We start from the raw sequence: 22,975 nt of genomic DNA, 5'->3' as shown, positions 1-22,975 counted from the left end.
GCTCTGAGTCCATTCCTCTTCTATCATGGAGTTGTGAGGATTAATCAAGATAATATATGTAAAGCACTTAGCTTGATGCCTGGTACAGGGTAAGCTCTCAGCCAACTAGAATATTAAATGACAAGGATATCTTGAAACATTTAGTAAGCAGTGAATCAAATTCTTGGGTACAAACTTAGAAGTTTAGAGCCTTCTAGTGAAAACTATGGGAGGAGATTTGAAAATCAGGTAACCTTGACATTTGCAGAGATAACAGTCCCGGATTTTAACCAGTAGTTAATAATTGTTGAAGTACCAATTGGAACTACATGTATGAAGCTTGTGAAAAATATCCTAACTTCAGATATAAAAAATAAAAAGTACACAGGGTTCGTGTGACTTGTGATGAAAAATAATTTATTCGTTCAATTGAGACAAAGCCAGGAGCCTATATGAACATTTATGTATTTGGAAGAACGGAGATTTGAGATCTTGGGATTTAGCGTTTCTAAATGTCAAGGGCCCTGACTGCCACCGCTGCTGATGTTTTATGATCCCTTCCCAATATGTTGTTGTGTATTCAGTTCGTGCTTGTTACACGTGTAAGAAAAACTAAAGGATAAAAGCATTCATAAAAATTCAGCCACACACACGCAAATTTTAAATGCTTTTTTTTTTATTTTTTAAATATTTTTAAACATTTTGTTTATTTTTGAGAGACAGAGCGAGACAGAGCTTGAGCCGGGGAGGGGCAAAGAGAGAGGGGAGGCATAGAATCGGATGCAGGCTCCAGGCTCCAAGCTGCCAGCACAGAACCTGATGTGGGGCTCGAACCCCTGGACCATGAGATCATGACCTGAGCTGAAGTCAGACGCTCAACCGACTGAGCCATCCAGGTGCCCCCAAATTTTAAATGCTTTTAAAGAGTACCTTACTCTGGCACCTTGCAGCTGGAACTGGGTGAGCATCCATGTTTCAAACCCTGAAAAGAGGCACGATCACTCTCGTATACACCTAACTCTACTTGGAAATAGGGTTTTAAGTCTGACTCATAGCAGAAAGGAGAAAGATCATGGTCATTTCTAAAAATAACCTCAAAGTCCCCCGGAATGTTCTCAATGGCCCTTGAGCGGGGGCGCTGAGCAGTGCCCCAGCATTCCCTTGGGCCTCTGTGGCTGAGGTTACAGATGCCCACCAGGAGGGTGAGACCCCTTTTAAGATGATCCTTTTCTTCCTGGAGCATTTCAGAATGGAGATTTCTAACTGCTCGTGGCTGACATTCCGTCCAGAGACCCAACCTTTCCCAATGATCAGGCTCAGAGAAGCTGCACCCTGGGATGGTCACAAGTATAGGTTTTAAACTCTTGGCTTTCAGGAAAATAGCATGTGTGTATATGTGTGTATTTTTACTTCATATGGTTTTTATTATGTAGTAAAGTTGTTTTCTCTCTAAAATAATGTTAGGAGTGTATAAGGCTGACAAGGGAAGAGTTCAGGAGTTGTGATAAGATTGTTCTTTTTCATTTTGTGTTGCTCTGCCCTTCACATAGATCTCCTTTTTTTTTTAAGTTTAAAAAAAAAATTTTTTTTAATGTATATTTTTTTGAGAGAGGGAGAGGGAGACAGAGCATGAGCGGGGGAGAGGCAGAGAGAGGGAGACACAGGAGCTCCAGGCTCTGAGCTGTAAGCACAGAGCCTGATGTGGAGCTCAGACTCAGAAGCTGCAAGATCGTAACCTGACCTGAAGTCAGACGCTTAACTGACTGAGCCACCCAGGCACCCCCACATAGATCGCCTTTTAAAAAAGTACTCAAAACTTTTTTGACAAAACTTTTGTCAATACATGTCTGACATGCGTTTACTTTGGGTGTGGTCTTTGTTCTTAGGACTGAGTCCACCCCTCAGCACTTGGCACATGGGTATACAGTGCGCCCTAGGTTCATTTGAATGAAAGTGAAGCTGGGGCGCCTGGGTGGCTCCGTCCATTGGGCGTCTGACTTTGGCTCAGGTCATGATCTCGAGGTCCGTGAGTTCGAGCCCCACGTCAGGCTCTGTGCTGACAGCTCAGAGCCTGGAGCTTGTTTCAGATTCTGTGTCTCCCTCTCTCTCTCTGACCTTCCCCCATTCATGCTCTGTCTCTCTCTGTCTCAAAAATGAATAAACGTTAAAAAAAAAATTTGAATGAAAGTGAAGGTAAGTATATAAATATGGAGGGAGAAAATGGTCTAGGATATTACTTTGCTCAGAGAAACCTACAATGTAAAAACTAAACCTTTTCAGGGGCGCCTGGGTGGCTCAGTTGGTTAAGCATCCGACTTCGGCTCAGGTCATGATCTCGCGGTCCGTGAGTTCGAGCCCCGCGTCGGGCTCTGTGCTGACAGCTCGGAGCCTGGATCCTGTTTCAGGTTCTGTGTCTCCCTCTCTCTGACCCTCCCCCATTCATGCTCTGTCTCTCTCTCAAAAATAAACAAAGGTTAAAAAAAAAAATTAAAAAAAAAAAAAAAACAAAAAAAAAAACAAACTAAACCTTTTCATGAAAAGTCTTATAGAAGTCCAGCAGGCTTCTACAGAATTTGAGGTCCTCTGAGGTTTGAAATAAAACAGTCTAGAGCATTGTTTCTTAGTCCTGTTTGTGAGCTGTCCCGAATTATCATGAATTAACTCAGGAGCATTTTATATGGACATTGGGTTTCTGTGTGTATGTGTATTTTTTAAAAAAATCAAACCAACAATTTCAGAATGTCAGAACTCCAACAGAATTCTTATTCTAGATCAGAATTTCTAAAAACTAGGGGTCCTGGGCCAACTACCTCAGAGGAATTGAGGTCTTTATTAAATTTCTTTAGGGACACCTGGGTGGCTCAGTCAGTTAAGCGTCCAACTCTTGACTGTGGCTCAGGTCATGATCTCAGTGCCATGAGCTGGAGTCCCGACTCAGGCTCTGCACTGACAGTGGGGAGCCTGCTCGGGATTCTCTCCCTGCACCTCCCCCACTCGTGTGCGTGCACTTGCTCTCTCTCTCTCTCTCTCTCTCTCTCTCTCAAAATAAATAAATAAACTTTAAAAAATTTTTCTGTAGATACCTGTGCCTCCAACCTGTGTCCCGCTCTGGATCCCACCTTGAGCTACTAAATCAGAAACTGTGCAAATGGGACCAAGAAATCTGCATTTGTAACAGCTCTCCAGGTCACTTTAGAGTTGGATAATGAATGGCCTAGAAAATTGAACCTCTAAATAAACCTCAAAAGATCCTTTCTAAGGGTGCTTAAATCTGGTAGACAGTTCTGGAAGTGTTTTTTGCACACTATCCACATTCTAACAAAATATCTAACACGTGAATACTCTGCGTCCCTTTACAAATACATTAAATAAGCACGTCAAATTTATCCATGTGTTCACAAGCTTATGATCTGCTGGTAGAATGAGAAGAGAATAACCCTATGAAAATTGATACAGTGAATCATCTTCTGGTTTGATCAGAGCAGATCAGAATGGCCAAAATGTTCTCTTTGAGCCTTTAAATTAGTTATAACATCTGCAAACTGAAATTCCATTTTGTCTTCAAGTCCTGGGAAATGGTTATATCTCTGACATGGTGAAGAAAGTTCACTCACACTTTTGGTTGGTGAGTGCAAAACCCCTTAAAGTCTTGGTATGGAAATTTAAAATTCAACCATGAAAATATCCAGCATTTTGAGTTCACACACTTGTCAAAACATCTGACCTTGGTAATGGCACATGAAATCTCTGGGTTTCAGTTTCAGCTTTCCTTTACACAATTCTCCTCATATGCTCTCTGGTTGTTCTGATTCCCTGAACCCATAGGGTCCTCAAAAATATTAAGCAGGGGACAGTCCACAAGCCATTTCCAGCATCTCAAAATAACCAAAATAAATTGTACATTTACTTAATTGTCATGAAAACTCTAGGCAGACCACTATTTTCAAGTGCATAATTCGGGGAACAATTACATAAATTTGGTGTAGTTATTTGAGAGATTGCTCTAGCATTCATTTATACAGCCTCACGAAGAAAAAGGAAGGCAGTTACAGTACAATGTGTTTAAGAATGCCACAAGATGGGGCGCCTGGGTGGCGCAGTCGGTTAAGCGTCCGACTTCAGCCAGGTCATGATCTCGCGGTCCGTGAGTTCGAGCCCCGCGTCAGGCTCTGGGCTGATGGCTCAGAGCCTGGAGCCTGTTTCCGATTCTGTGTCTCCCTCTCTCTCTGACCCTCCCCCGTTCATGCTCTGTCTCTCTCTGTCCCAAAAATAAAATAAAATTAAATTAAATAAAATTAAAAAAAAAAAAAAAAAAGAATGCCACAAGAGCACGTGGACGGTCCCCGGGATCAGGACTTGTGGAAGGGACTGTCAAGAGCGACTGTGTAGAAGGTAATGTGTAAACTGATTGTGAAGGAAAAATAGAACTGGTCAGGTGAAGAAGTTGGATAAGAGTATATATAACGTATGCAAGGGCTCAGAGAGACAGAGAATGAACACTGTATGTCCTGAGAACTGCAAATAATTATGTCTAGCCAAAGACTTAGAGCAGATTGGTGTTGGGGGACAGGTGGAAAGGAAGAAGGTTAGAGGTGATAGCTAAGACAGGAGAAGTAAGTAAGCAGAGATGAGGATTGAGTTGTGGAGGGCCTCTGTGCTGGATTTAGATGATGCTGAAGACAGTGGACAGCTCCAGAAAAGCTGTGCAGGTGAAGAATGGGCATGATCAGTTCCACACGTTATAAAGAAATTCACAGCCATAGTGTACAGAATGGGTTGGAGGGGAGCAAGCAAGCCTGGGGCAGAGAGAGTCATTCAGAAGCTGCTGCAGAAAACAGGAGAGAAGTGTTGATGATCTGAACTAATGCAGTGGCACTGGGGGTGGAAGATGAAAGTAAAATTCGAAGATGATAAGAACAGATAGTTCTTGAGGTATAATTGGGTGTGGGTGGTGGGGAAAGAGTGGAATCAAAGATGATTCCTGAAAACAGTGTGAGAGAGCATTATGACGATTAGCATCGGAGTCCAGTGCTGGTGATGAAGGCACAGCCAGACTCTGCCATCCAGGGTGTGGTGTGGGCTCTGCAGTCAGACCTGAGTCTGAATTTGAACCTGGGTTGAGCCACTTCCCCACCCCCAAACCCCAGCTCTGTAATTTTGTAATCTCACTTAATCTCTCTATGCCTGAAGTTCTTTCTCCATAAGACAGTTACAATAAAACCTACCTTTTAGAACCATTGTCTCCTACGAGACAAGGAATCTGATGGCTTACCCCAATGGCTTTCATCTTAAAGACCTCATTATTAATAGTAACCTCATCCTCTATAGTACCAGGCTCCGTCCATGATCCTGCCCAGTTTCATGCAAAATCAAGGACAAGGCAATATGAGTTTTTTTGAACTTACTAGCACTGCTAAAAGTCAAAAGGCAGAAAGAACCTCTTTTTGTGTGTGGATATTCTGGCCCAGGGGACCCCTAAGGGAGCCCCTCCATGTCAGCAGAGGCCTGGTAATCTTAGCTATGTTCCTCATCCCTGTTATGGGTGTCATCTACCCCCACCAAAACACTGACCTTTTCCCTGTAGACCCATAAGACCAGCACATGACCTGTCCCAAAGGTTTTATATGAGGATAAAATACGATTCTGTGTGGAAGTGCTTTATAACCCCAAAGGCAAAGCTATTCTTCTTACTATTGGTCCAGCTGTCATATCACCCCTCCCAAACCATTCTGTCTCTCTCTGCCTCTCAGTTTCTCTCTGTGTCTATCAGTTCCTCCCTCTCCCTACCCCCACCCCCACTTCTGTCTCTCTCTCTCTCATGTGCACACACACACACACACACACACAGTTTCACAGAAACACAAGCTATCAAGCCACACAGTAGATGGGAGACTCACGCTCAAGCCATTATGGAGGAGGAATTGTTTCCTTCAGAGTAATTGACACATGATAGCAGCCCATATTGTCATAGGCACTGGATGAACAGCGTGCTTCAGCCCCTGCCACCACAGCTTCCCTTAATGGGAGAAAACATTTATATGTAATAATAGTAATACAGGGACAAGGGAGCTGATGCTCAGTAAAGAGTTTCTGTGATTCTTCCACAAGGGCACAAATCATACTAAGAGGCTTCCAGGTTTGTACAGCAGAAGGACCAGGGAGTCCCTAAGATAAAGCCATTTGAGCTCAGACTCTTATCTGAGTCCTTGGGTGGCAGGGGCTCACAGGGATGCCTCCATATTCGGTGAACAGTCCTCCTGCTCATTGAGCAGAGTGCTTGTGAGTTCCTCAGCCTTCTCAAGCTCACAGGTTCTATCTCTTCCTGCCTACTTCCTTCTATCTTCCAAAAGGGGCGTAAGAGAATTAGACTCTCAGACCTCCTTTCCATACGGCAAAGGATGATGAAACAGACAATAGGGATACTAAGATTGCTCTAAACTGTTTTGGACACAACTAAACAAAACATGGAACTACAACATAGTATATTCAATGATGTCTTTCTTATATTTCCAAATGCTGATACATGAAATGTATGTCAAGATACTGGTTAAAGGGGCCAGCGGTAGAGAATATTAGGCCCTCAAGGAAATGGAAATACTCAGCAGTTCCATTCAGGTCACATGCTGAAAATGCATTTGATTTGAACCTCAACAATCTAGTGCTGTTCTACAATCTAGGACACGAATGCATTAGCACTTGGACTTGGGCTTGAATTGCAAATTTGATTTTTGTTGTTCATATTAAAAAAGCTACACCAGATGCTTAGAAAACATTAGGATTGGGGCGCCTGGGTGGCGCAGTCGGTTAAGCGTCCGACTTCAGCCAGGTCACGATCTCGCGGTCCGTGAGTTCGAGCCCCACGTCAGGCTCTGGGCTGATGGCTCAGAGCCTGGAGCCTGTTTCCGATTCTGTGTCTCCCTCTCTCTCTGACCCTCCCCCGTTCATGCTCTGTCTCTCTCTGTCCCAAAAATAAAATAAAAAAAAACAAACAAACAACAAAAAAAAAACATTAGGATTTTGCCAGCTAGGGAACAGAAATATTATCATTCTACCTATTTGTATTTTGAAGATCCAGAAAGCAGTCTATCTCCGTTGCAGTTTTGACTATGGTATGACTGAATTTTAAAGGTAATAATAGCTAAGACTTAGTTTGGTGCTTACTGGGTACCAGGCTTGAAGTTAAGTGTTTTCCATATTATTACATTTAAGTTCATTCTCACAGTACCTCTATGAGCTAAATATTATTAACCCGTTTTGCAGATATAGTAACCAAAACTTAGGAGAAATTAAATAAGTTTTCCAGGATTCATTCATTTAACAGATAATTATCGACTATCAACTATGAGCTACTGGGGTCCCAGTAGTGAACAATACAGAAAAATCCCTCCCGTCATATAACTCACTTTCTAATGGAAGGGATCATAGCTAACATTTATTAAGTACCAGACAACATTTATATGTATTAACTCTTAGGCGGAGGGAGGAAGTCTTGGGTTTGAACCCAGGCATTCTAACTACTGGGCCAAGGCTCCTGTTTTTGTATTACTGCCCTATACTTCCCTACCCAGGTAGGCCCCCTCAGCTGGGAAGAGGTGAAACTTGGGGTTCCCAGACGGACCTACCTTTCAGCATGTTCTAAGCCACCACTGTTTTACAGAGGAACAAACAGACCATTTGTCTTTATTTCCCCATCCTGTCCCATCCATTTCATGACCTAGAACAGAATGATGGACATGAACTTTCTAAAATAAACTCAGTTTTGTTTGTACAAGTGCCTTTTTTTTTTTTTAACATCGCTTCAGGTGGTGCCGAGGGCCCCAAGTCTTCTCTTCTTTAGGCCCTAAAGCTGTGATATTTGAACTTGCTGCTGTGTGTTAGAGCTACATTCAAATATCTGCCATGCCTATGATCACAGCCACGATTTTCTGGTATGTTCAATAAATAACATAATTATCTAGCAGTTGCTACCTAATAGGATGGATTGAACCCGTGTTTTCTTTGAAGTCAAACTCCAGTGTGTCCCAGTTAGACCCTTGTTTTCAGCAATTCTGGGGCTTCTACCAAGTGAATGCAGACAGTGTTAGGTCTTGTGATTAAACACATAAGATTTGGGAACAGGGGTTAGACTGGATTTTTATTCAAGGACCTTTTCTGTTTACTTTTGAAATGGAATTCTCTACTTATGAGAGAATAGCAATAAAGTGGCACTGCTTAGAATCCCCCACATCATCTGCAGATTGGTTTTATTATACATAGGGTTCCTCCAGAGCCTTGGCAGTTCCACGTGTGAGTGAAGAATGGGGTCAGAGGGAATTCTGCTCCTCTCTTCCTTGCTTCTATAATACACTGCGCCTTTGCCAAGAATAGGAGAGTGCCCAGGTGGAGGACCATTCTGCCTCCCCCCTCCTCATGCCGTCCTGCCTTCAACTCTGCAGAGTTACTGAAACCCCTTGTAACCTGACTTAGTCTTCCTTTGGTCTTTCAGCAGGCACTTCCCAGGAGCTACTCTTTGCCAAACTCTTTCACCAGAGCCCCACACATTGGCCCTTTGTGACAGAAAGGACGGGGGCAGACAGATGAATTAGGTTTATAGTTAGTAAACCCATAGGGTTAGCAAGAGTTTTCTAAATTGGACTTCTCAAATAAGTCCACCTAAGTGAACACAACACTCTGCAGGGTAAGAGTTCCCATTACTCTTGTAGAGTCTCCAAGTCTGGCCTTCCTTATGGTCAATAAGGCTGCCTCCTGCTCTGACTAAAATTCAACTCTTCCAGCTTCTGTGAGTTAGACAATAGAATTAATTATTCAATTTGTCATTACTTATTAACTGCCGCTATGAACCTGAACACTAGGTACAGCCCCATGAATACACAGTAAACAAGTCAGTCATAGTCCCTGCCTTCTTGGAGCTCACTAAACAGACATTTAAGCAGCTGCCCCAAAGTATGGGAGAAACTGTAATGGGGAAGTGGAGATTGCTTGGAAAAACTTATTCCAGGATATCCAACCCAGTATCGGGGGGTCAAAGAAGGTACCTAAAGTAGTTAGCGTGCAGAAGGGATGTAAGATTTCCTAGAGGAAGTAAAATCTAAGATATAACCTGAAAGATAGGTAGCTGTTAACCTGGGGGTGCGGAGACAGAGGGAGAAGAATATGTTTCGGGGGGGGGGGGGGAAACAACATGTACAATGCCCTGGAGGCCGAAGGAAGCTTGACACATTTAAGAACCTGAAAGAGTTTCAGGGGAGTTGATAGAAAATGTTTGGCAGGGGACAGGGAGGTGATGCCAAACAGAGAAGCAAGAAGATGAGCCTGGAATGATGAGCAAAAACCAGGTGAAGTAGGCTCAGTCTGGATTTTAATCTAAAGGCAATGGAAATCATTTCAGGGTTATAAACAGGAAGGACAGTATGTATCTTGAAAGAGGTAGCAGTTTAGAGAATAGATTGTTGGAGAGCAAAGCAATGGACAAAAGAACAGATGAAGGAGTGAATGGATGGATGAATGGAGGCAAGGCAAAGAGACCAATCAGGAGACTATTACAACGATCTAGTGAGAGAAAATGGTATTCTGGCCTAGGATAGTGGCAGTGAGGTTGGAGATGAGGGGGCATGTTAGAGGGATATTGTAGATGGAGAATCCATAGGACTTGGTGATTGGTGATGTGAGATGTTTTGAGAAGAATGCTCAGGTTCACAGTTTGGGTAGCTGAGGAGACATTGAGTGGGGAAGTGGGTAGATACTGAGACAGTTAACATGGGTGGGGATCGTGTTTGATAATCAGCTTAATGTTGAGACATGTGGTGTTTTAGATGCTTGTGAAGCATCCAGGAAGAAGATGTGGAGTTCAGCAGAGAAGCCTGGACTGGGTACATTGTTATGGGGTCACCAGCCTAGAGAAGATAGTCAAAGCTGTTGTAATGGATGTAATCATGCAGGCCTGTAGAGTGGGCAGGAACAAAACGCGTAAGACCAAATGACACTGAGAAAGAGCAAATGGAGAGAAAGAAGGAAATCCAGGAAAATGTGCTATCATGGAAAGCAACAGAAGCATGCTTTTAGAGACGTGTGGGCTGCTAGATCCCAAAGTGTTGGGAGGTCAAGTAAATAAGAACTGAAAGGAAGTTACGGGTTATGTTAACCATTAATCTTCATCTCTGTGCTACTCAATAAATGTGTTAAATTCCATGTTCTTAGAGTATTTTTAGTGTTTTTTTAAAAATATTGTTGATTTAATTCCTTGATGTCTTCAGTTAAGATGTGAGAAAAAGTTAAGATGGGTTTTAACATCTTCCTTAAGTATAACACATTTGGGTCCAAGTCTCACATTTAACATCACTTTGGGAAATAATAATAGATGATTCTCTGCTGTAAGAGAAGTACTGCCTTTAACTGTCTCTTTTTCTTTTGTTCCCCACCCTCCAATCTTTAGTTTGTTTTCTGTCTTTCAGCCTCATGGGCTCTTCTTTTGGATAAAACCTTTTCCCACAGAATTTGAAGCCTGGCTACTTTTGAACTTAGACATAGAACATCTTTCTTGTGTGTTCTAACGCATTTAAAAGTTAGTTCACAGCTACATCCCCTCGCTCAAAGAGTAAATGATGACTTGGAGGTTTACTTGCCCTCTTTCCTGTGTCTTTTCCAGCTCCAAGAGACCGTGAAAAGGAAGTTGGAAGGAGCTCGATCACCACTTAATGGAGACCAACAGAATGGTGCTTGTGATGGGAATTTTTCTCCAACCAGCAAGAGAATACGAAAGGACATTCCCACAGGGATGGAAACCATCAACATGCCGCTGCCTTCAGCTTCTCCTCTTCACCAACTTGACCTGAAGCCTTCTTTGCCCTTGCAGAATAGCGGAAGTCACACGCCCGGGCTTCTAGAAGATCTAAGTAAGAATGGTAGACTCCCAGAGATCAAACTTCCTGTTAATGGTTGCAGTGACCTGGAGGATAGCTTCACCATCCTGCAGAGCAAGGACCTCAAGCAAGAGCCTCTAGATGACCCTACTTGCATAGACACATCAGAAACGTCTCTTTCCAATCAGAACAAGCTGTTCTCAGACATTAACCTGAATGACCAGGAGTGGCAAGAATTAATAGATGAGTTGGCCAACACGGTTCCCGAAGATGACATACAGGACCTGTTCAACGAAGACTTTGAAGAGAAGAAGGAGCCAGAATTCTCGCAGCCGGCGACCGAGACCCCTCTCTCCCAGGAGAGCGTGAGTGTGAAGAGCGACCCCTCTCACTCTCCTTTTGCACACGTCTCCATGGGCTCTCCCCAGGCGAGGCCTTCTTCTTCGGGTCCTCCCTTTTCTACGGTCTCCACGGCCACTAGTTTACCTTCTGCTGCCAGCACTCCCGCAGCTCCAAACCCCGCGAGCTCACCAGCAAACTGTGCTGTCCAGTCCCCTCAAACTCCAAACCAAGCCCACACTCCGGGCCAAGCTCCACCTCGGCCTGGAAATGGTTATCTCCTTAATCCGGCAGGAGTGACAGTGGCTGGTTCAGGGTCAGGCCCCATGGCGGTGCCCAGCTCCGACATGTCTCCAGCGGAACAGCTCAAGCAGATGGCTGCACAGCAGCAACAAAGGGCCAAACTCATGCAGCAGAAGCAGCAGCAGCAGCAACAGCAGCAGCAACAGCAACAGCAGCAGCAACAACAACAGCAACACCAACAGCAGCAGCAGCAGCAGCAACAGCAGCAACATTCAAACCAGACTTCGAGTTGGTCTCCTCTGGGGCCTCCGTCCAGCCCCTACGGGTCAGCTTTCTCTGCAGAAAAACCAAATAGCCCAATGATGTACCCCCAAGCCTTTAACAACCAAAACCCCATAGTGCCTCCCATGGCAAACAACCTGCAGAAGACGACAATGAATAACTACCTCCCTCAGAACCACATGAATATGATCAATCAGCAGCCAAATAACTTGGGTACAAACTCCTTGAACAAACAGCACAACATTCTCACGTACGGCAACACTAAGCCCCTGACCCATTTTAACGCAGACTTGAGTCAGAGGATGACCCCGCCGATGGCCAACCCCAACAAAAACCCCTTGATGCCCTACATCCAGCAGCAGCAGCCTCCGCCCCCGCCCCCGCCACAGCAGCCACCCCCGCCGCCGCCACCGCCGCAGCTCCAGGCTCCCCGCGCGCACCTGAGTGAGGAGCAGAAGCGCATGCTCCTCCTGAAACAGAAAGGAGTGATGAGCCAGCCCATGGCTTACGCCGCGCTTCCGTCCCACGGTCAGGTAAGTGCGAGAGCGAGGCGCGCTTGGAGCGGTGCTGGTGGTGCGTTTCCCACTGCCCACGGGCGATGCTCTCCACGCGGCCGTGGGGGCACGCTGTAATTACCTGCAGAATCCTTCCTGTACCACCTCCTGTGGTTGCCGGGTTTGGGGTGTTTTTGTTGTTGCTGTTGTTGTTTCTTTTCTCCTAAGAGATGGGAAAGGTTGGTACGGGAGACTTTTCCTGTGTTTGGATGTCTAGGAGTCAAACTTCTTTCATTTCCTGCCGGCAGAGAAGAAACCGGAAATCAGGTGAAGTTCTCACTGAGAGAGAGAGAGGCAGGCCATAGAGGTCGCAGGGCAAAACATGCTGATTCTTCTGTGGCATCTCTCCCGGGCCATATAGTCCTAGACTCTGGTTGGTGGCAAGGCCAGAGCACTTAGGGATCTCTGCATCAGCTTTATAAGGCCCTAAACCATCTTCACCTATCTTACTGAATGGCGAATAATGGAAATGTGGACTCTTGACGTTTCAAGGTGGGAGAGCTTTCTGTATTTTCAAAGGGAAGTGGAGGATAGATTTTTGTAGGACCATTCAGCGTTTAAACATTTGTTGCTGAACTAGCACAGTTAGAAGCTGTTTCAGCCTCGTGACCTGGGAGTGCAATAAAACCTCTCCGGTTCAGCTCTAATTCAGGAAAATTTGATGGTGAATATATATCTTAGTGCCCGATCAAAATAAATTTTCCTCTTTTTCCCACTGTCTTTCTTTATGACATTCTGGTTTAGGGGTGTAGGGCTCTCAATGGTCTGTGGTAAAAATGAGTGGCAGTCAGTTGGGGAGTGTGAGTCCTCATTGACAAGCATTCACTCCCGTCATCCTGACCAGTGTAGCAAGCAGCCAGAGTTCCTTTTTTTTTTTTTTTTTTTAAACATTTATTTATTCTTGAGAGACAGAGCGTGAGCAGGGGAGGGGCAGAGAGAGAAGGAGACACAGAATCCGAAGCAGCCTCCAGGCTCTGAGCAAGCAGTCAACACAGAGCCTGATGCGGGGCTCGAACCCACAAACTGAGAGATCATGACCTGAGCCGAAGTCGGACACGCCACCAGTTGAGCCACCCAGGTGCCTCATGTAGCCAAAGCTCCTTAAACAAACCTTATCTTCCTTGAAGGAATAAGGGATTGGAGAAATGCACTGATCTACTGACTTTCCTCCAACATGGGTGAATTCACTGGAGCCATCATTTCACTACCAATTGCTATTTTGTGCCTTAGTCCTCTTAGGTTGGTGACATTTGCCTCGTAGTTGAGGATTTTGCACAAGAGTCTTTGCTTTAAGGGCTCTCCTCTGCAAACAGGTTCTAACTTGTGCTTGGATGTGTGTCCACAATTGGAAACATTCTAGCACTGGGAAGTACGGCAGGCAGATCTCGAGTCACTAGGGGCTGTTGGCATCTTGCATGTCCCAGTATGGCCGCCCCACCCCACACCCACCTTCCCTGAGCTCGGTGGAGGCTGCACAGGAGGAGCCCGTGCTGGCCTGCAGAGACAGGCCTGAGCTCTGTGGCTCGATTCTTGTCCTTCACAGCCTTCCAACCCCAAAACCTCACAGTGGTTTCTTGTCTGCACATGCCGGCCAGCTCCAAAGAAATTCTGTCTGGCGGGATAGAAATATGGTTTGGTTTCCACCAACTGTAATCAGCAGCTGGTAGAAAAACACCATTGAAATGGGAGCTTTTATGTTTTATCTTGGTCTCATTAAAAAAAAAAAATGCCGTTGGAAAATGCAACATTTTATACACTTCAATATTAGGTTCTGTAGGAGGTAAAAATGTAGGGAACGTACAGGGATGTTTGTTGTAGCCCGGACACGTCAGACATTTATGAGATCACAGGCTGTCAGAATGGTCTGTTGTTAATCTTAATACAAATTGTGCTGCTACACTTGCTGTTTTTACGGGAGCCACAGAAAGGTATTTCCTCCGAGCCAGACCTAGGATGATTAATTCCACCTCACAGGCTCTGCAGACACGTGGGTGCCGTGTGAACCCATCCTCACTTCCCACCCTCATTAAATGTCTTGAAATTTGCTAACTTGGGACGAAGTTCTTGTCTTTGCTGGAACACAAATTTTAAAGGTACTTATTTCAGGTCCTTATGCTTGCCTAACTGTGAGTAACTGAAGCCTTGAGCCACAGAGGTCATGCTTTGAAAGGACTCAGTCAAGTGTAGAAACAAAAGTGATGGTTTTCTGGATTAAATCTGTGGGCTCCTCCTCTTTTCCTTCCATCTCATGAGGTACTTTCAGGGTAGACAGAATCCGCCTGTTTGAGGCCTCATTAGAATAATCACTTCTTAACCTCAAAAAGAACCATCAAGCAAAAAGCACACTTTTTAATGAAATATTAACTCACCACTGTTTGAAACAAGCTTCAAAATACATATATAAACATGTGAATATCTTTCTGCAAACATACCATTTATTTCATGCTTTTACCTGATTGTGGAGCAGTATTTACATAGCTCTCAGAATAGTTAATTACACTATATGCAAGTACATTGCACAAATATGAGCTCAAATTACAGGCATGATATAAAATATAATTATACATAGGTGTAGTTCAAATTTGTTTTCTGCTGTTGCTAGTGAAAATTCACTTTACTGTTTGTTGGCCACAAGGACCACAATCAACACTTAGTTTTAATGAGTGACTGGAATATCAAAGCCAATAATACTAAAACATTTATTTTAAGGTAATTATCTTATAGAGATGTTTACTTACTTGGGATATTTACAGAAAATGCCATTTCTTTCAGAAATGAATAGAAATTCACTCACCTGGATATTTTTTTAAAAGAGGGAACCAAAAACTAGGAACAAAAAGGCTTCTTTAAAAATTCCAAATATGTTTTATTTAGTTTCTGCTACTCAGAATTCATATATTACCCCTTACAATTAGAAAATTAAACAAAGATTTATGTACAAAGATTATGCTCATGATGTTAACTTATGATAGTGAAAAATGGGGACCAAAATAAATGTTGTGGAAAAATAAATAACGTACATGAAAATCAGGATATTGAGTGATTAATCACATGGAAATGCTCATAAGATGAGTGAAATAATCAGATCATACGATAGCTTGTATGTTATAGTCCAGATTGTGTTTTTCAATATGTATAGAGAAATATTGAATAGCTGAAATATTAGGAGTGGTATTTGGGGTTGGTAAAATTATAAGTAATTATTATCTTCCTCTTTATACTTAACTGAGTTTTCTAAATTTTCTACCATACGTGTATGTTAATTCTGTCATCAGGAAAAATATTTTTTTTTAAACTTTTTTTTTTTTAACGTTTATTTATTTTTGAGACAGAGAGAGACAGAGCATGAACGGGGGAGGGGCAGAGAGAGAGGGAGACACAGAATCTGAAACAGGCTCCAGGCTCTGAGCTGTCAGCACAGAGCCTGACTCGGGGCTCGAACTCACGGACCGTGAGATCATGACCTGAGCCGAAGTCGGACGCTTAACCAACTGAGCCACCCAGGCGCCCCTCAGGAAAAATACTTTTTAAGCAAAGGAGATCCCCTATTTTAAAAAAGGTTTATGCTTCACTAATTCTTTTTTTTTTTTAATGATTATTTATTTTTGACAGAGAGAGAGAGAGAGAGACAGAGACAGAGCATGAGCGGGGGAGGGGCAGAGAGAGAGGGAGACACAGAATCCGAAGCAGGCTCCAGGCTCCAGGCTCCGAGCTGTCAGCACAGAGCCTGACAAGGGGCTTGAACTCACAGACCACGAGCTCATGACCTGAGCTGAAGTCGGATGCTCAACCAACTGAGGCGCCCCTTCACTAATTCTTTTTTAAAAATCCTTATTTATCCACTTTGCCAGTTGGATTGAAGTGATACCATTATTTTCTATTCATTTACATATATTCGTTGTGAATCCCCACTTCTAGAGATGGCTCTAAAACCCGCTCCCCACACTCACTCTCTTTTCCTTTTTCTTTCTGCATCCTCTTTTTACTTTTTTTCTTAATTCCCGTAAAATTTCAACTAAAACAGTGACATTGAAAGTATCAATAAAATTTCCACCATTACAGGCTTTAGAATCTTCTCTGGGTTATGTTCTTCCGTTATTTCTTTGATCATTTCTCCTTTTCCTTTTTTTTTTTTTTTTTTTTTTTACTTTCTGGAATTTGTGTTCATCATATATTGGACCTTCTGGATTGCTCTCTAATTTTTAAAGCATGTGTTTCTGGGTTGAAATAACCAGAACTTACTTTGTTCATGTCTATCTATTATCTTTTCCTATTCTCATTTCTCAAAGGCAAGATCTTTCTTTCTTTCTCTCACTCTCACTCTTTCTCTCTCTCCCTCCCTCTGTCTCTGCCTCTCTCTCTTTCTCTGTGCGTCTGTCTCTCTGTTTTCGCTGTTTCTCATGGTACCTAACACTGTGTCTTCAACATAACGATGTTTAATAAATCATTAAACATGGCAATTATCAAAGTTCAAGCCCAAACTGTGTTTGCTTGATTATCAGCTCCAGTGGAGAGAGCATTAGTAAAAATAACACAGAGCTGCTTTTGAGATCAAATAGAAGAACTGGAAAGACAGGTCTAAAAAGAATCCTATGATAGGAGGTGGTTATCTTGAACCAACAGAACAACAATGAGTTTGCTGGGACAGCAAACTCAGTCTCTGCGTCTGACAAACACAAACAAAAAACAGTGGAGCGGCTTTGAAAGAAGTAAACCAGAAGCAAGAGACTGCCTCCTGGTCAAGGAAGGTTCCAGGGATACCCAAAGGCCAAAACTAATTCCTCCATGGAACTGTGGAAAGTGATTCATTTCCAAAATGTGATGTTAATTTTTAGTAGTTACTATCCTAAGACTAGATAAATCATAGACTACTGTGCTACTTTGTTCTTTACACGGCCTTTGCCGTGTGTGGCTGTGGATGTCACAGTGAGAATATGTGTGCTCAGATTTTGTAGAATGTTTTTCCCTTTCAATTTGATTTTGCCAAAATTTGCTGGGTACCATGTGAGATATATTATTATGAGCTTTTTAGCCATAAAATCTACATAAAAAGCACAGACCTCTAGTATTCACAGCCATCTTGGAAATCTCTTTGGAAATGCATTTTCCTTATCTTTAAAAACCTGGAGCCCCTTTGTTTAGTTTCCTCAAAATACGTTGTTTATTTTATCCAAATAATACATGACACAGTTTCGAAAGTCAAGTAGTATTACAAGGCTTCTGGGGAGAAGCAGGAGTGCACTGCTTCATCCCCTCCATTCTTAAGCTGTTTTCAATCTTATTCATCTCCATCAACTGCTGTTTCTCAATTTTTCAATTAGTTGGCTCTATAGAAGATGAGGATTTAACCTGCTTATACTACCTCCTTACAAACAAACATAAACCCCCTCGCCACACACAGAGTCTTTTTTTCTTTTCCCCAAACTCTCAATATAACTAGTTACAGCACAAATTACGATTTTAAAGTATTCCGTATTTACATGAGTTATTTTTGCATTGCACATTACAGTTTCATTATGTAGCATATTACGATTCTATTTCCTTTCTTGTACAACTTTTTGTTTTCCCTGGAGTTAATAATGACCTCTTTTTTTTTTTTTTTTTGGTGTTTTCCTTACAGCTACCTTCAATCCATCCTCAAACTTGTCTGACTCTGTAAAACTTGAGGTATGATAAAATATCAAACAATCTATTTTTCTTATATTTTCTTTCCTATTTTTTCTCTCTCCCTTCTCTCTTCTCTTTCTCTTCCTCGATTGCTCTTTCTTTCCTTCAGTGCCTCTCCTGAAGGTTTATACCCTCTTGCTCCAGGCTTCTTCTCTCTACAGTTTTCTTGGTCTGTTACTTAACTGAAGTACTGTCACTGCCCCTCACCATTATTCCTGGAATGTTTCACCCCTCTCTGAGTCCCGTTACCTCTTTTCTTGATCCCTCTATGTCTTTCTTGGCTTAGTCTTTCAAATTGCTGGAGCACATCCTCAGAACTTCTTAAGAAAGGGCACTCAAGAGATTGTTTTCATGAAAACTATTTTTGAAAATAACTTTATCCTCACATTTTATGAACAGCTTGCCAGTTGTAGCATTATACTTTAGAAACATTTCGGTCAGAATTTCAGAGACATTTCTTCAAGATCCTGTGGCTTTCATACTGTTGAAAATCTAGTGAAATTTGGATCCCCCATTCTATGTATGTAATGCTTTTTTTCCCCCCACTCTGAGAGCTTTCCAGATCTTCTCTGTATTCCTGAAATTTCATAACGATATTGCTTAACGTAGCCATTTTTCATTCACTGTGTCTGGTACTATGAACTTTTTCTTAAGAAATCTGGAAAAAATGTTCTTAGGATGTGTTCTTGTATTATTTCTTTGATTATTTCTGCCTTCCTTTTTCTCCGTTTTTAACTTCCTGGAACTTTTCCTCATCATGTATTGGACCTCCTGGATTCTTCTCTAATTTTCGTATCTTTTCAATTTTCCGTATCTTTGACCTTTTGTTCTATGTTTTATATGGTTTCCTTAACCTTATCCTCCAACTCTAAAATTAAACATTCTATTTTATTTATCACATTTCAAAGTTCCATAAGTTCTTTCTTGTTCTCTCATTTACCCTTTTTGATTTGAGGATATTACCATTTAAATTAAATTACATTTTCTCTTAATCTCTGCTTTGTCTCGGTTTCTCCCAAGCACCCTTTACCCATATGTTCATTTGATTTTTCTTTCTTTCATGTTAGAAGCTTTTCTCAAATGTCTAATTATTTTAAGAATGAGGCACAATATAGCTAATTAGTTGCTCTGTGTGCTCAGACAGGGCTTGTCATATGTGGGACTTTGCTATAGATGGATCGGGCTAGGACCCAGCCATTTCACTGGGTCAGTGTCTGTAGATTTTTACCCACTATGGCCAGTTAGAAAAGATTCCTTCAATCTCACTACCGAAATTTGTAAATCTGGAGGCTGGCTTTTTAGAACTGAGCAGGGGAAGGGAGTTGGTAGGTGGAGGTGATGGTGAGGGGCATCTCACTAAATATTATGTAGATTTTCAATCAACTCCCTGTCTTTGTATGGCTCCTCAGTTCACCCTCAGCTAGGGCTGGGATCCAGGATTCCAAAGACTTGTGGCTTAATCTTTCTCTCAGTAGTGTACCTTCCTACTTTCAGTGTGGGGGAGTATATCTGGTCGACCTCTTAATTATACAGGACTTAAACCAATTTTACTTTTGTGTGAGTCCCACCTCCCACCCTGGTATTTAGAGGTCCTTCTAATTTCTGAGAATTTATAGCATTCTTTGGCTTGAATCATCTTGCTTTATTTTTGGCTTCCCCTACGCGCAGGCTTAGATTTAGCCTTCTCTAAGCTGCTAATTGTTTACCACTCAGCCATCTGATTTTCATCTTCCAAAATTTTGTTGATACCCCTCAATTGCTGTTGCTATCTCCCATCCTCTTTGTTCTTGAATGTTTAATCATTTTTATCCCTTTATTTTCGTTGTAATGAGGCATTGGAGGAAGCCAAGATAAATGTGAGTGTTCAGCCTACCAGAGGCTCCCTCAGTGGCTTTCAGCATTTTTCTATCTGAATATCGAATACTGTCTAATATGAAAATTTATGTTTTACAGCAAATTTCACATTATTGCTTCTAACATTTGGGGCTTTAATAGAGCTGGTTTCATAAAACCTAAAGTGCTCCCTTACCATAAAATTTACATATGTCAAATACATGCCTTCAAAAGGACAGCAGTGTCAACATGATCATTGTGCTTCTTTAGAATAAGATCTCGTGATTATAACCATTGAATAGTTTTTAGAATCTTGAAAATATTGACTTACTTCAAGGACTATAAAAACAATTTAGGTTCCATGACCCTGACAAAGCCAATAGTATCCGGCAACTCAGATGCAAGGTAAAATATTGACAGAACACTCATCACTGACTGAATCCACGGCCTCCCGGCTGAGGGGAAACCAGTGGGCAGAAGTGCTACAAAAATCCAGAAAATAAATGAAGTGTTCGTATTGATGGGTGTAATAAGTAATTTCCATAAACACATTGGCATATTTTGAAAATCCTGATTGATATTCTGTCAGTCTTAGAAATATGAGGCGAAGAGTAAATAGCAGAAAAGAAAAAGTTTTAGGAATTTGTTATGTAATAGTTTTGTGCAAGAATTAGTGCCTTATGAGAATACCCCTTAAAGGCTTCATGAGACAAGAATATTCTTGCTTAACGAGAGCGCTTACACCCCAACAGTCAGTGGTTCCAAAGCTTTTGTGGACCTGAGAATCACCTGGGGAAATTGTTCAAGATGCTGGTAATCAGATTCGATTGCCAAAGACTCAGAGTCAGTAGGTCTGGGATGGGGCCTGGGAGTGTGCATTTTAATAAGAAACCCACCACCACTACCACTTTTCTAATAAGAAACCCACCACCACTACCCTTTTCTAATGGAGAAATTGTACATGAGATAACTCAATCTGCAATTAAAACAACTTGTTTATTTCACACTCAATATTTATATATGGCAGTTATTGCCTTGGAACTATAAATTTTGTAGGGTCGAAGCCTGTATCATTTCAAGTAAGATGGGAAAATTAGGTTACTTTACACTTAATGGATTTCTTTTTCTTAGGATAGAGTGAGATTTTAAGAGATCAAATCTTGTGGATTCTAGCTATGTTTTGTAAATCATAGAATTACTCCTGTTGATTTTCTTAATAGGACAAAGCAGTCCATCCTGCACTGTTTGCCACCCACCCATTCCCACCTGGGTGAAGGATGGAATTTCCCTCATCTGTCCAAGAGAGTGTTGGCTGTCCATTCCTCTGTTTCAGGACCAACTGAGGGTGTGGCCTTGTGTGAGCTGACCTGCTTCCCTCAGGATCTGTAGGAAGAGAGACTGTCATGGAATAGAAGTTCACACATTAGAGGAAGCACAAGGCTTACTTAAGTCTTCTTTGGTGGGGACATCCTCCTTGGGCAAGACTGCTTGCAGACACATCAGGAGAGCCACGACTCTTCTGTTCCATATTCTGACACTGTTATATCAAGGATGGAATTCAGGCACACTTCCCAGGTGTTCCTGAGCTTTGAGGTGGTGCTGGAGGCCTGTTTTCATTCTGTTTTCTGAGTTTGAGATTCCCTTCCTTTCAAGGTCATTCGCTGTACAAGAGCCCCCACTGCCCAGTGCCTCCCAATGGATATCCAGGCATTCACACATAAGAGAGGAGGTCCAGCTTTGTTTTTTCCCTGGCAAGAGTCTGTTGGGCTAAGGGTCTGTCGCAAGTGTGGAAAATTGTGAAATTGACCAAGCATACTCTCCTGTGTATATTCACTTCTAAAATGCTAAATCTTGTGGACTAAAAAGAGATACCAGAATAACATCATCTATAGTGTCCCACAATGTGCACTCTGGTCAGGGAGGTAAGGAGACACACAGGTTAAGTCAATACAAGGCAGCAGGTGGGTAAGTGCCACCTTACTAAATTCTCTATTAGGGATTATGGGCAGAGGGAAGGCGAGGGTCAGTACAGTCTACTGGAGTAGAAAAGAGCAGCTTCCAAGGGGAGATAAGCTTTGAGTGGACCAAGAATGACCAGGAGTTAGATCAGATGGTGAGTGAGTGGAAAGGCATTCTGCTTCAAGCAAAGGGTTGTTCCTTATGTGAGCAATGCAGACTATAGCCAGGCTGGAGAGAGAGGTTTATGTTGGGGAATAGTGAGGTAAAATGTATGGGACTTCCTACCATTTCAAGTTGGAGATAGTAAGAATCTCTATCTGGATGTGTCCTTTACAATTTATGGGAAAACAGGCACCACAGCATTTAAAGGAAAGAAGCAACAGAACTTGGTGATTGAATATATGATAAGATGAAAGGGAAATGAATCAAATATTTATGATCATGAGATTAAATATTAGGGTAGTATAATAGTTTCTGAAGGATGACGATTAAGTCATATATAAATCTAAATATCAAATCTTAGTAATTATTTACCTTATTCTTCTGATATGTATTTCTCATTTGCTGAGATACTTGTTCCACACTTCACAAAAGGTGTGAAGCAAGCTCATGGCAGTTTTTTAAAAGTTTGTGTTAAATTGAGCCTCAAATAGCTACTCCTGTGTTTTATAGTTGGACTTTTTGTTTTTGCAAGCTTTTAGTTTTCAATAAATCCATATTACTATGAAAATGTTTGTTTTCTTTATTTAGAGTAGTAACAGACTATCATATGTTCCTTTTGCTTAATATTTCTATATTAAGGATTTATTTGGTCACATCATATCTATTAAAGGGAGCACTCTCTAAAGAGAGTCACTATGCAAGTATATTAGAGGAACAGAATTCCTCTAATAAGTTTTAAAACATATTATGTCATCCTTCATTAACTATTTATAGCAACTCTCGGCTTTTCTGGAGGTTATAAAACTCTTTGGAAAAAAATTTTCCTATTTTCCTATTCAGAGATACTGTATTATATCTTGGTTCCTGAGCAGGTTTCTCTGGAATTAATCTTTTTTATGGCACCAAATGGCTTGCATCTGACCCAATGCATAAAGAATCAAAATACCTTTCATGTTAGTTAGATTTCCAATACACTGTCATGATTAGTTAATATGATTCATGAGATTATGCAGGTTACCTATACATTTTTATTTATTGAACAGTAAATATTGACCCCGGATGGTATCTAAACTGATAACTCCCATTTATTAATATTAT

At 41.9% G+C, this 22,975-nt stretch overlaps 1 protein-coding gene across 2 annotated transcripts in view; it reads left to right on the top strand.

The window, feature by feature from the left end:
• MAML3 (mastermind like transcriptional coactivator 3) overlaps positions 1 to 22,975 on the top strand; it is a 414,602-nt gene that overhangs the window by 232,970 nt on the left and 158,657 nt on the right. For both annotated transcript variants that reach the window (XM_049632163.1, XM_049632162.1), the window contains exon 2: positions 10,625 to 12,235. In XM_049632163.1, coding sequence (XP_049488120.1) covers positions 10,625 to 12,235 — 1,611 coding nt within the window. The remainder of the gene's footprint in view (positions 1 to 10,624; positions 12,236 to 22,975) is intronic.

This window comes from Panthera uncia, chromosome B1, assembly GCF_023721935.1.
Source record: "Panthera uncia isolate 11264 chromosome B1, Puncia_PCG_1.0, whole genome shotgun sequence".
NCBI classification, from domain to species: Eukaryota; Metazoa; Chordata; class Mammalia; order Carnivora; family Felidae; genus Panthera; species Panthera uncia.
The sequence above is the reverse complement of the archived record's forward strand: the minus strand, read 5'-3'. Positions and strand labels throughout refer to the sequence as shown.